We start from the raw sequence: 14,775 nt of genomic DNA, 5'->3' as shown, positions 1-14,775 counted from the left end.
CGACCTCCTGAACACAGCTCGTGTCGCGGACAATTGTAATAGGCCCCCACTGGAGGAGCAGTCTACTCCGTGCCAACTAACCAGGTTCCGGTCTATCACTCACGAGGAAGTGAACAATATCCTCCATACTATTAAATCAGGATCACTTAATGATCCCTGTCCACTGGCCATTATGCACGTGTTCTCTGGGAAGATTAGTTTACATCTAACCCCCCTTTTAAACAAAGTGTTAGAGTACGGGATTTATCCTTGTGCCTGGTAAAAAGCGTGCATCAGGCCAATCCTGAAAAAGCCTGCCCTGGCCCTAACGAGGTAAAAAATTATTGACCTATTTCATGCCTACCAGTAGCAGCCGAAATCCTTAAATCAGACAAACTGGGAGCTAACCCAATATCTAGACTCCAATAATCTGCTTGACTCAAGTCAGCATGGATTTTGGGTATGTCACTCTACTGAGACTGCTTTGATTATGGCAATGGAGGAGATCCGCAGACAGGTGGATTGGGGAGGTAGATCTGTCCTTATCCTCTTAGACCTATCAGCAGCATTTGACACCGTGAATCATACGGTGTTAGTGTGGCGGCTGAAGGCTGTGGGGATTGAGAATGCAGCTCTGGCCCTTCTCTCCTCCTTTCTAGCCTCCAGGGAGCAAAACATACACTGGGAAAATCTACAATCTGACACATTTCATCTTCCGTGCCGCTGGGATCAGCCTTGTCACCGACTCTATTTAATATCTGTTACTCCACTGGCCAGACTTGTGAGAGAGCACGACTTTATTTTGGTCTCATACGTGGACGATTCGCAGCTTGTCATTTCCGTATCTAAACGGCTCGAGACCACCGCCGTTAGCTTTCATGCCTGCTTGACGGAAATCATGAGCTGGACGGGTCAACATTTTCTTAAGATCAACACTGATAAAACGGAGGTAGTGAAGTTCAGCAAGGGCCAATCCCTGTGGAATCAAATTTGGTGGCCGATTGAGGCTGGTGAATGTCCTTGTCCAACAGCTAAGGCCATGAACCCAGGAGTGATCTTTGATGATCAGCTTAATTTCGCGGCTCAGATCAAATGTCTAACCTCTTCCTGCTTCTTACTGAAGACCTTACTGAAGATGTTACCTTACTGAAGATGTTCCCATTTATTCCTCAGGAACTCAGGAAGTTGGTGGTAGTAGCTCTTATTCTTTCGAAAATAGACTACTGCAATGCACTCTTTATGGGCAATGACAAGGCACAGAGGACGAAACTACAGTCGTTACAAAATGCTGCTGCACGATTGTTATTAAACATTCCTAAAGGCCATCCCACCTCGGCTGGCATAAGATCACTATATTGGCTCCCCATCCAGCAGCGTGTAGAATTTAAGGCCCTTTGTTTGGTGCACAAGGCAGTATATGGAGGTGGTTCGGTTTATATACAGAAACTGTTCTCATGGTACACTCCCACCAGAAATCTTAGAGCCACAAATGTGGGTCTCATTCATATCTCCAAAATTCGCAGAGCAAGATGGGGAGGTAGGAGTCTATTACATTGTGCTGCTAAACTGTGGAATCAGATGCCTAGCGCTATGAGACTGCAATTCAACAGGCAGCTTTTTAGGAAACTGCTAAAATCCTGGTTGTTCTCCCCCCCCCTAACTAAGTTGCCGTTGTCAACGGTACAGTTCCTCTTCACACTTTCAGCGCCAAGACGCCGTGGCATTCGAGCGCTTAATAAAATGTATCTTATCTTCTCCCGTGAACACTGGATTTGTTCCACTGCAACCTCTGGCAGCAGCCGGAGACTGCAAATCCAGCCCACTCTGCATCCGCCGAACCCGGCCCGAGCTTGAGTAGAAAACACCACGAGGAGGTCACCCCGGCGATCCTAACCTGAGATCCGGCGACCCCTGACCTGTCTCAAGCCGCCAGCCGACGCCTGCATCCTAAATCAAGAAGGCCCCTCTAACCGCGACCCGGGACTGGTAAGAAGATCTGACCCCAAAAGGCACCCCTTCACCTGACGCCCCACGGCCTTGTGTGCCCAAACCGATGGTGCTTAACCAACCCCTAACTTCCCAACTTACCTCTCGAAGTGGTGGTCGCACCCAGAAGTCATTCGTCTCCCTGCCTGCAGTGTTTTTGCAAACCGAAAGTTCTCCATTAAAAACGGGGCAACCGACCTCGAAACCGTACCCTGCACACGGTCGCCTCAGTGATGCTGAGGGTGCACCTTTTATGCTACTTTATTTCCCCATTTGCCCTGACCTAAACCCTAGGAGCTTTGCTCCCACAATCCAGTGGCCTGCTCGCCAGCAGCCACCAACCGGAGGCCCCCTATCCCCCATTGGATAACATTGGCCCTCAACGCTCTGAACCCGGCCGCCCTAGTGCCGCTGAGGGTGCAACAAGAGTGCGTCACTGACCCTGGGGGACCCCTGAGTCTATCCCCCAGAACCTTAACTCCCACAGTTGATAACTTACCTGTGAACCGATAACCTGTTTTTCCTCCATAGGATAACATTGACAATTTTCTTCCAAAAAGTTTCGAAGTGTGGAGTTTTGAAATCTAAAAATATTCTTTAAAAATCGCACGAAAAACCAAAACGTAATTACTTACCCATTTGCTGGAAATGTCCCACTGCTGAATCTAGGTATCCTGCACTGAGTTAGAAAAGTAATGTAAAAAGTAACTTACCTGTAATTTGCTGAAAAAGCCTATTCATATCAGTGTACTGTATTTGCTAAGTATTGCAACCTACTGCATCCCCTGTAAATTAAACAAAGTATAATTCCTATTGCATTTTCAAACTGTTCTACATTCAGCAACTTAATATTGTAAAGTATTTAATGCTTACCCGTGCCAGGCTTGCTTGATTCTAAAAATAAAACAGTATATATTTTTATACAAAAACAATTGGCCTAGAGTTCAGTTATTGAGTGTGTGAATTCATTTGCTGACTGAGTGTGTACATCAAATGCTTAACACTGTCCTCTGATACTGCCTGCTGCTTGACCACTCTACCACAAATCGAGAGTAAGGTTCTATCTAACTTTAACCTCTGCCTACCTCTGGGGTCACCTGGACTCTATACACACTATACCTCATGTTGGTGTAGTGTATATATAGAGCCAGTTTACTACAGAATTTGATGGAGACGGTTCATCTTTAGAGTGTTAGTAGTGTGCCTTAGAATCTTTTTCTGTCATGGTAATGGGGGTTGTGTATCCAGCAGTTGGGGAGTAGAATTTTAGTGGTGTTAGTCTCTTGTGTAGGTACCTTATCCTAGCGCTCGTTCTTTACGTACTTTTAACACACTTTATTTTACAAACCTTGCACAGTTTGATAACTTTGCATTCTTTAAGTGAGGTCTGCGTCACCTGAGGTGAGGTTTTAGGTGGGTCGGAGAAGACTTCAGAACAAACCTTGATTGATCTTTTTTAGTGAGTTCTAGGGTTACAAATAATGTTTGGGTGAAGCAGCTCTTCTTTGTTGGTGCTGATTGTATTTGCGGAGGGCAGACTTGTATGCTGCAGGGTCCTGCTAGATGCTTCAGACACTCGGTGTGACCCAATATGCCCAATTTATAAGGAGATCTACCGGGGTGGTGCCTTAACATTGTTCTTACAGTGGCACATCGGTAAGGTGACATTTACTCCATTTTGGGGTCAGGCACTGAGACAGGCAGGAGTGGTATCCTTGTGGTTAGGTGCAGCAGTTAGGCATTTGGTTGAGTAGAAGTGGATCGCTGGATTCACTGGGTTAATTGCAAAGCAAATTGCTATCACTTTGCATTAGCTTGTTGTTTGTCTCGATTTACAAATATGTAAGTTGAGACTTATGAATCTTTCACTTGGTGAGTGCAATTTGTGTGCAAGGAATTTGGAGTTGCTAATGGTGTGGTCCGATACGAGCGTTCTTGTGCTCGGATGTCTTAATGGGCCGTGGGTCAACAGAAAGGTAGTGTGCGGGCATGAGAAAAGCGCCGCATTGCTTACAGATCACTGTGCACAGTGAGCTTGGGGCTGTCAAGACACGGTCGCTTCTAGTGCGGTTGCCGTCGCCATCTTAGGGTCAGGCAGCATTGAGGGAACTATAGCCGTCCAGCTCGGATTGGCGCAAGCAGCCTCAATTAATCGGTACCTTAAGTGGCAATTGACCGGAGAGCCGATGGGTGGATTTTTCTTCAAGGAGCAGCCCCTCAAAGAGGGAATCCTGTGCTCCGCCAGGCTGATTACTCTGCGGGCGGGTACATTTAGGTCCTCGCAATTTGTTCATGATGAGCGTATTCTTGCCGTCAACTTTCTGGTTGAATTTTTGCTGGAATTGATGTGTCCAGCTGTTATTTGGCAAATCGGAGAGGCACTTCACTGCATGGGTCCTAGATTCTGGCTACAGATCTTGATGTAGCCTCTGGTGTGCGGTGAAGGTCTTATTGATGGCTCAGCGGAGAGCGGAGAGACTGGATCAGGGAGCCATCAGCTTTGCCGGCCAAGCCACGCCCCCTACTGCTTCTGACTGCTTTCAAACTTGAAGGTTCCCCAAAGTATATTGTAACAGATAAGAGTACTCATTTTGTTTCGGCAAAAATGTGTCAGTTTATGGCATTAAACATTTAAATGTAGCCCTCTGTAGTCAATCCTCAAATTGACTAGTAGAAAGAGTTGATCGTATTTTGAAAGAGGGTGATCATACAGCGCTTTCTTCTGGCTTCAATGTTGGGGAATATAGCAATGACTATTTCACCACACCTCAGTGTAACTAGTGTTTCTCCATTTAAACTGTTGAGAGGAAAGAAGCCAAACTGTAGACTTATGCCGATGTGGTTGTAACCTCATTTAAGACAAATCGCCAATAAGTTGGAAGATTTACGTGAAAGAGTTTGTTTGAGTCTCCTCTGGCACCATTTTGTTCGAGAACACAATCCGAGCCACCTTTAGGTCAAAGTGGAGGACTTTGAACTGGCAATGTTGATTCTCCACTGTAAAATTCAGGTAATTGTGATGGCTCCTGGCAATCAGAATTTGCAAATACGCATCCATGAGATTCTCGGTTATTAGGAAGTGATTAGCAGGAATTAGAGGAATAAGTCTCTATCTTAAGTCTGATGTTCTGTATGAAATTGTTAAGTTTCTTTAAATTGGTCACCAAACGTAGTACCCCTGATGACTTTGGGACCCGAAAGACAAAGGAGTACACTCCCTGACCCCTTTTTTTCCCTTGGGAACTGGTACAATTTCTCCCTTCTTCTGAAGAACTGATCCCTTTAGTAGAGGCTCTCTTTTGACTGGATCTGGAGGTAGAAATGTCCCAGTGGGAATTTAGTCCTATAAGAATTCTATCAGACAATCCTTGCTGACCACCTGAAGAACCCAACGATCCATCACTATTTCTTCCCATTCTGAAATGAATTGAAATCTTGACTTGACAAACAAATATAAATGTTAAGTAAACAAAAAGATGTTTTGAGAGCCGTCCTGTTGTATCTAATTTTATTTTATGTATAATTTTTTTTCAGATTAAAAAAACTACCACAGCACTATTATTTATGAGAAAGTACCTCAGAAATTCGTAGACTTTAAAAAATATATATAAATCAATGAATACTATTCCCTAACTCTCCAGACTGCTAAAGCAGCTCATTTCTTCCAGTACATTACAAAAGGAGTAATAAGCCAAGGGCTTTTATTAACCAATAATATTGTTTTGTCATTGCCATGATGCAAAGAAACCGTAGTATTCCGCAGCCAAACTTTTTATCCCTTATTACTTAAAAACAGCTGAGATCAAATAACTAAAACAATTTCCACACCATAATCTATATTCCTGCCTATTTCATCTGAATCCATTCAGCCATTCTGTCACTACATCTGTTTAAAAAGGCTATAGTAAATGGATTGGTGAAAAAACGTGTTTTGGCTCCTCCCCTTTTTTTTCTTTGCACCCTCTTAACCCCCATTAAACTTTGCATCATCAGCCAATGTAGAAAGAATGTCTGTGAAGTTTCCTGGAGATTCACCAAATGGTGACCAAGTTATTAGTTAGCAAACATTTGAGGAATTCCTAACTCAGAATTCTAACTGTACTGCCACTCTGTAATGTTTTGTGTGTGCACATATATATATATATATGCCAAACCCTGCACCGAACCCCGCTGTGCATGGTCAAAGGCTGTGCACCCATGGAGGGGGTTGTGTGTTGGCAGGGGATGGCTGCAGAGCCTGGGAGTTGACTGAATACCCTCCATAAACTCACTGAATAAAGAGAGAGGCTGAAGTGACGTTATAGTTAGGTGTTGAAATAACCCAAAAACTAATATTTCAAAACAAAAAAACCCTGAACTTCATTAATTATAATTATCTAACTATAACCTGCACCCCGCCCTGCTTTTGACTTCACATATTGCATTACTCATGACATGTTAAATGACATAATTGTTGATATCATCCTTATACTTATACTATTAACCACTAGATCATTAAAAAAACAACTAAGTAGATAATAAAGCGCCTACGATCAAATATAGTATAGATTGACTGCATGTATATGTGTGCACACATTAGTAACAACTACATTTAAAGAAGATAGGGACTAAGGGAAACTAGTGTGAGTTGCAAACGTCAAATACATTGTGGATTAAATCAAAAACCTGTTACCAAAAATATGCAAAAATAAAGATTCTCCTACAGTACATTATTCATCTGTGGATTTTGGTGTACATTGTGATGTTACAGATTTATCAAGTAGTGCTATTGACAATTTTTTTTGTACATCTATATACTTGTACATAGCTCTTTTCTGTTTCTATCTCGTCTTCCAATATGACGCCAGCTGTATAATCCTGTTAAGGTTTAGAGGTTCACAGAGTCTTCCCACTGCGTCTTGACATAGTGGGGATTATTTCAGCAAGTTGATTAATGATAGTTGATGCTGGTTGTGAGGCACTGGGATGGACACAACCTCTGATATTGCGGAGAGGTTGGGAGGCAAAGGCATACCCAAGTGGTCTTAGTTATCTCCAACCACAGCACTTTTAGTGGGCTACCTCGATCAGGGGGCAAATGGGTCTGCAGTACACAAAGACCTCTGGGCAGCCCCAGTCCTCACTTCCCTGGTGAGAATGGCTTGCAGCCTGGGGCCATGACTCTGGCTTGAGGTCCTCTCCCCTCAGTATTGCACAGTTTGGTTTCCAGGTGGAGAGCAGCCTACTTTGCCGTAAATGCAGAGCGTATTGCAAGATGAGTGGACCTCTGTCTAGCTTGGTCCAGGAGGCGCAAGGGCCTGGGAATGCTGCCTATACTTTCAGGCCGCTCAATCAGGAGGCAGCACAAATCTACAACTTCCCCAAATCACGGTTCATTCCATCTCTGGAGGTGGTCATGCCTGATTACGGTGTCTTCAGTCCTCAAAAATGAGGTTCCCCCCAATGCTAGCTAGGTTTGCTTGTTTGATGGACTCTGCAAATCAGTTGGTACAAGTGATGAAAGAGTGGCTGCAGTAATTGTTTCTGATATCGCCAGGTCCTTTAGAATTGGGATTTATGAAGAATATTGATCTCTGGCACAATGCCAGTCCTACAAGTGTAGCTAACTTGGAGCTAGGCAATTTGTTGACCCTGTGGCCCCAATCCTTTATTCAATCAGCCTAGATATAGGGATCTCATTTCCAGCATTCTCTCAGTTGTCTCCAATCATCAGTGTTGCAGAAACATAGGGACTTAGTTTTGTGCACTGAAAACAGTAGGATGAAAAAATATCTGCTGATTTTTGTCTAGAGAAAGCAACACTGCTTGTAGGCACCATCCTATCTGTGAGCGGGGGCATCATTTCATTTTCTCTAGTTCATTGGACTCTTGTGCAATTGAAGAGATCCCTCAAATCCAGGTTGATAGTAACAGCTCCTTTCTTTACTTTGCCAAGCATAGTTCATGTTGGTACCACTCCTCTCGAAGAACTACTCTAAAACTTGCTCAGGTTCCGGGCCCTATGGTCCAGCAGGGAAGAAAGGATTTCCCCACCCTCCAAAACATTGCTGAATTTTAGATGCTGGTTCCTGAAAAACATAAATAATCTTACTTTGGCAGATACAAAGTTAACCTAGCTATTATGTTTGAAGCTGGAAATAATTCTACCTCGAATCAAATAGCTGAGCATTTGATACTGGCTTAGAGAAGAAATTGACTCTTCTCCAGACGGTGTTTTGTCTTTTATCCTAGTTTTGGATGCTATATAAGTTTAGGTGACTCTGTAATGGTTACATGTTTGCCATTTTGGTTTACCTCTGAATAATAAAGTGGTGAGAGAACAGTTTCATCTTTTTTTTAAAGGTTCTGTCTCTCAGTCAGACTTACATCTGGTCTTGTCCTTGCACAAGCATGCACAATTCTTCGATTCTCACCTTTTGTGACATGGATTGACTTGATTGCAATATGGCCTGTTTGGTGACCATGACTTCAGCTGTCTTCACACTCTTTCTTTTGAAGAGCTTTATTTTGTTTTTTTCCTTCTAACGGTTCCAGCCCCGTTTCTTGTAAATCAGGAGATTATCCTTGTTGACTTTCAGCTGGGACCCTAAGTATCCTCATCAATGACAGCAGGTTGTAGGGAAAATGTGTGAGCACATCTGCATAAATACAGGAAGCATACTCCCTCCTTATCTTCCCGAAAACAGGCTGCTTTCAACTAGACTTAACAAGATTATTAATTTAATGTCCATCTTGGAGTCCACATAGAACGCAAGAAAGCTAGGCAAATGCATTAATGAGTAGGTATAATAGGGAGATGAGAGATAGAGAGGCATTAGAAAAGTGTCCACAAAATATGATTTAAGTGAAGGTAGCATAAAAAGTTGCGAGCACCACTATATATATTCACAGCAAAATGGTCATTGTATAATGTCAGTGGAATTCAACAAAGGAAAGTAAACATCTTATGAATGAGTTGTGTGAAAGTGTTAATCAGGCAAAATGTTTGTTTTTGATGTTGGCTAACCATGCCGATATACATTTAAGGGTCAGCTCTTTCAAAGATGAATGTATAACACTTTATGGTAGATTTTTCATTTCTGTGTTGATGTGTTTTTTTAGCGGAGCATTGGAAGTGATTCTCAGGGAAGAGCAACGGCTGCCAACAACAAACGCCAGCTTGGAGAAAACAGAAAACCATTCAACTTTGTTCCACTACAGATTAATACCAACAAGAGTAAAGATACAACCAAAGGTCAACCAAAAAAGGAAGCTACAGGATCTTCACAGTGTAAAGATTTTCTTGCCTCAATTCTGACTAAAGATGGTGTACCAAATTTCCAATTCTCTGAAGAAGATGGAAGAGGGGAGCCAGCGATAGATAGTAGCCAGGTATGGTTACAGTTGTATACGTTTACATGGTATTACTTTCCACATTACTGTTGAAGTAACATCTACTCAATGTGTTTTTCCCCACCCCAAGTGCTAAGTCATTCTTTCCGGCAAATGAGGGGTGCGGTACAAAAGAATAATTCAGCAGTAAATGTGCATGTGTTTAAGCAACAATGTACTCTTTCCTTTCAGTTTCTTGTGCTGGCTCAAAAATATTTCTGTGAGAAATGTGTTATCTAGGACATACTTCTTATTTTCCTAGCTTTAATGCCTAGAACATATACAATTAATCATTATTATTTATATATATATATATATATATATATATATATATATATATATATATATACAGTAATATGTTAAAATAAACTGTGTATATATATATATACAGTAATATGTTAAAATAAACTTATCAAAAGCACTTGATACAGCACTTTAAAATACTGAAGTGATAAAAAGTGACAACGTCCTTATTTTCATTAACAGTTTAGTAAAACTGTAGCTGGTCAGGAGCTGAGGAGGGAGCTCTCTGCTATCTTTTTATCACAAACCAGGCTTCCATGATGTAACTTGATACGGGCTTATAAATAGCTTGATACTCTGATCTGGCACAAAGTGCTAGTGCTCCTATACATGTTATAATCGAACACTGTTTAAACAGTGATGCAAGCAATTTAGTTTGTAGCTGTGTAGTTTGTGTGCAAAGCAGTATAAAGTGCATTATTGTCTCCTGGCTGCTAATCTCACAATCTCAAAGATCAGTCAGCATGATTGGCCGAAAGTTTAGCAAGGTACGATTTAACAGGTAACACGCCTAGGCGAAATTTTAAATATAAAGTGTGGTATGCTTCAGGACTAATATCATTTAAGTATTGTTCCATACCCAGAGTAAGCAGTCAGTTCAATTTTGACTAATACTATTTTCCTAGTTGTTCGCATTCTGCCTAATTTGAGGACTACGTTTTTACAAAAGGGAACCCTAATTGTACGAAACCACACAAGAATAAGAAAAAGATGAGATGGGGCAGCAGTGACGTGCACAGTTCGGTCAGCCACCAGGGGAGCCAGGCAAACCAGTTTAGATACCATGCCTGCTCAGGGGCACCTCTCTCGTGTCTCTTTGTAACAGATGCAGTGCTTGGATGGCAAGAATCCGATTTCAGATATCCAGGTCATTACCTGGAATAAACGTACAGCAGGGCCCACTGAACTTGGCACACAGCCCTCTCTCCATTGCGGTCATTAGGTCCAACACATCAATGTTGCATCATCTTGAGGCGGATGGCTCTCAATTCTTTCTTAATCGCATCGCATCACATCAGTAACCCAAATTTCTTGACATAGGTTATCTACACTGTTTAACCCTCCCCTAAGATACTCGCTTACCTTTGTATCATCGAGGTGAATAGCCCTACACTGGAATTACATGTCTGGGGTCCATTTGGTATTGAAGAAGACAACCCCAGAAATGCTAAGGGCCACTCTGGGTCACAGATGGAGGCAGAAGCTGACATGTTTGTGCTTTGGTGTGGTGGTTTAGATACCTCCAAGAACCACCTTTCTGGATAATCTCAGTGCCTAACCATATCCTCCCCTATGGTGGCTGTCCTGCGCATCCAATCTAGCTATGTTTAAATGTCGTTAGGCTTGGGGAAAAGATACAGTGCGGTGGGATTGGTCTTGTATCTGGGTGTTCACTACTACTCTATGGGGTTCTACTCTCTTGGGTTGTGTCTTGGCCGTAATCCTACATAGATAATGGTGGAGAAGGCATTTGGCTTTTCTGGGGGATACCTCTTGGGACAAGTAAAGCCTGTTGGTGCCTACTACGTGCGGTATCTGTGAACAAATATAACATGACCTGCCTGTTGTCTGGGGGCCCACCGTGGTCCTGTGCGGATAGCACATGTTGTGTGTGAGGGCGCTGTGTATTGCTTGTGGAATGCTAGTGTCTGGTTCGCTGTAATTAGAAGTGATGTGGGAGAGGTCCCTATGCAAGTGCGGTGAGCTTCGGGGTACACTCCATCAGACTAGGCAGTGCATTGATGACAAATAAATGTGGAAATACCCATAGCAAACAGAGGGTACGTAGAAGTGCCACAATACATAACTAATAGACCATTGCAAGTCTCTGGATGACTTCCAGGGAAGATGTCTGTAGTCCTCTGGTGATGGGGGGGTGGATTTCTTTACTTTAGAAAAAGTTTGTGGAAGAAATTTGTGGGCCTTTACTGCAACACTTGGGTCTTGTTGGGGTTATGGAAATGATCGTTGCAGAGGTGGTTCGGGTCACTGTGAAAGTGGGGCACTTTGGTGGCTCAGCTGCAGACCTAATGGATAAGAGCTGTTCGTTGCTTTAGTTTAGAAAACATTTGCATCCTTATGTATATCCTCATCAATCATTCTTGGGTATTCCTGTGCCTTTCCTTTTTAGGGGTGTGCTTTTATATTCATATGTGCTACTTTAGTAGGACACCGGAAAATGGACCCAATCTGTATATCTCCTTTTTTTTCTTTTTTAAACAGCAGGTCTTTATTCATGGGTCGCCCTAATTCTTACTTATGGGTCATTGGTTCTCCCCCTCACCATGACAGGAAAGGATATTTTGTAAGGGGTGGTCTTCATGAGCATGTGGACGAACGGAGTTATTTAACTAGAGTTTCATGGGTGTCTCTAGACTTCGAATATCCTACCTTTACTAGTGTGAGTGCGGGGTGTGCCTTTTGACCCACACATGTCCGGGTGATGTATAAAGAGGGGGTGTGCCATAATTGGGTGGTGTTGGCATTCGCAAGGTTCCCTGAGGTCGCGTGTATACCCCTCCAGTCCTGGTACCTCCCTAATGGCGCCAGGTATCTTGACTGTGCCCTTTTTCTAAAGGTTTTTTTTCAGGCTAGGTTTGAGCTACTTTTTGCTGGTCTTTTGGGCGTGTCTTAGGTTTTCATGTGATTTGCTGTATCTATTGTTGTGTACTGGAGGGCGTTGAAGAGTTGTACTGCGCGGCCCCCATGTGTTTCTGATGTGACAGTGTCCGAGATTAGGATTATTGCCTTCCCAGACCGTGTGTATAAGACCTTCTGTGTTAGCTGATTGCTAGGCCAGATACAGCGGTGGACATATTCCAGTGCATCTCTCACAGAGCTGTGATGGACTTTTGAAGACTCTCTTCTTCCTGGCACTCCTGCTATCCCTGGCTGTTTCCAGGGACTTCTAACCGGCGGCACGCTACTTTCTTTGATTTCTAGGGATGTAACCCAGCGAGCAGGCTTCAGGATGTTTGAAAAACTTTGAGGGAAAGGAGAAGGCAGAATATTCCTAAAATGAGTCTGGTGCGAGGCCAGGACCCATGAACATTCGTTTAACTGGAGGTGATGCATGGGGACAGTTGGTTGTTCGGGTGGACCTCTTCTCTCGACTGACTCAGTGCCGTTGGGCACTTCGCCACCTGTTGGATCTTGTGTGGTGGAGGTCATGGGGTCTTCGATATCCAGAGCGTACTGGTAACCTGGCTTCATTAGCTGGAGGCTTCTGGCTTTTGGGGGTGCTGCTTTTGGAACCACACAGCTTGAAGGAATTTTGGTCCTTGAAGGAATTTTGGTCCTGGGCCGGAGGCCCGTGAATGGTGTCCTTTCGATCTGGTAATTGGAACTTGTCCCAGTTGGACTTTGGTGAGGGGACCTGGGTGCCTGCTTTTAAGGGCTTGGATGGGAACTGCCCTGCCCCCCTCATCAGCCTGACCTTCCCCTGGGGCTAAGCAGCAGAGTGGGGCCCAGGCTCCCGCAACCATCCTGGATAGCAGACACTAGAGCGGATTCCTGATTGACCAAATGTACAGCAACCCTGAGTTTCCCGAACACAAGTAAAGGCTTGAATTCCTAATGTTCTGTCACTGGCCTTGTTTTGAAGTGGATGTTTAGCATTGGAGGATTGAACTTCCTGAATATGTTGATTTTGCGATTGTGCAAAGGCGTTGCCTCCCCAGACAGTTACCCCTCCCTGCCGTGGTTGTGGCTCTTGTCTCTGCAGGGCTGGGTTCCTTGTCTGTTGATGCTGTTGCCATGTGTTTGCCCATCTTCCTGATCCCTGAGGTGGTGCAGTAGCTGGCTGACTTCCCTGAGGTGTGCCTACGATTGGTTCGGGCCCCCCTGTGTGGATGGGGGTTTTGAAGGAATTGGCCCATTACTGTGGACCGCTGCACGTAATATGCTTTTCTCTTCCAGGGGATCCTCATCGATATATATATATATATATATATATATATGTGTGTGTGTGTGTGTGTGTGTGTGTGTGTGTGTGTGTGTGTGTGTGTGTGTGTGTGTGTGTGTGTGTGTGTGTGTGTGTGTGTGTGTGTGTGTGTGTGTGTGTGTGTGTGTGTGTGTGTGTGTGTGTGTGTGTGTGTGTGTGTGTGTGTGTGTGTGTGTGTGTGTGTGTGTGTGTGTGTGTGTGTGTGTGTGTGTGTGTGTGTGTGTGTGTGTGTGTGTGTGTGTGTGTATATGTATATATATTATATATCATTTTTTCACATTTCAATGCAGCCCCTTTAAAAAAAGAGGCTAATCAATGCCATAATAAGTAACTATTTTAGCAACCATATACTGTAGAATATGGACCACAGGAGGGCAAGCATTACTTGAACTCTTTTCAATGAGCAGAATTAACACCAAACTGCAAAAGAGCCTGCATTGTTAGCCTACAGGCTGCATTGAAAACCAATATCCTAGAAAATGAAAGCAGTTGTAACACAAAAACTGGCACATCAGGGGTGATATTTAGGTCAGTTGTTCTTTTCGGCTCCTTCAGTCAGGACCCTGGAATTCACAGCTTTGACATTTTTGTCAAATACTCCTACATTTAATTGTGGTTTTCTACCTTTCACTCAATGTCATTTTGGTCTTAAAGTGAGGTACAACCATTTTATTGACAGAAAATGTTTTATTTACTGTCATTATGCCATCTCTTTTTGACCCTTGCCCCTCCTGTGGCAAGACGAAGTCCAGATCTGATTCTCATTCTTCAGAAAACTTCCAGCATTGCAAAAAGCTGTCCAGAAGAACTCTTAAGGAGAGAGAAAGAATACGTCTCTATGGACTTTTTGAAAGGAAGAAATCGACATCCAGAGGAAGGTCTCTGGTGAGACAGAAGAAAAAGGGGTCCAGATCGACCTCTAAGAGTAAAATCCCGATCTGTTCCCCTTCGGTGTCGGGATTGGCGTACAATTTACCAGCGGCGAAGAAACTGATGTCGATGGTGCCGGTGCAGCAATCGACTGCAAGACCGAAGAAGACTGTTTTGACGTTGAGTCAACAGGTAACGAACCCTCCGTTGACGTCAAAAAGGCTACGCTCAATGTCGAGGAGCAGGTCTTCCTCTGTGTTGGCTCACCGTTAGACGTCAAGGCATAGGACTCTCCCAGCGTCCTCTCTCAGGCGATCGACATC

General features: G+C 43.6%; 1 protein-coding gene across 5 annotated transcripts in view; it reads left to right on the top strand.

Moving 5' to 3' along the window:
- PCM1 (pericentriolar material 1) overlaps nt 1–14,775 on the top strand; it is a 1,275,228-nt gene that overhangs the window by 46,237 nt on the left and 1,214,216 nt on the right. For all 5 annotated transcript variants that reach the window (XM_085641994.1, XM_085641996.1, XM_085641995.1 and 2 more), the window contains exon 4: nt 9,067–9,336. In XM_085641994.1, the coding sequence (XP_085498120.1) occupies nt 9,067–9,336 (270 nt within the window). The remainder of the gene's footprint in view (nt 1–9,066; nt 9,337–14,775) is intronic.

This window comes from Triturus cristatus, chromosome 2_2 (assembly GCF_964204655.1).
Source record: "Triturus cristatus chromosome 2_2, aTriCri1.1, whole genome shotgun sequence".
NCBI lineage: Eukaryota > Metazoa > Chordata > Amphibia > Caudata > Salamandridae > Triturus > Triturus cristatus.
The sequence above is the reverse complement of the archived record's forward strand: the minus strand, read 5'-3'. Positions and strand labels throughout refer to the sequence as shown.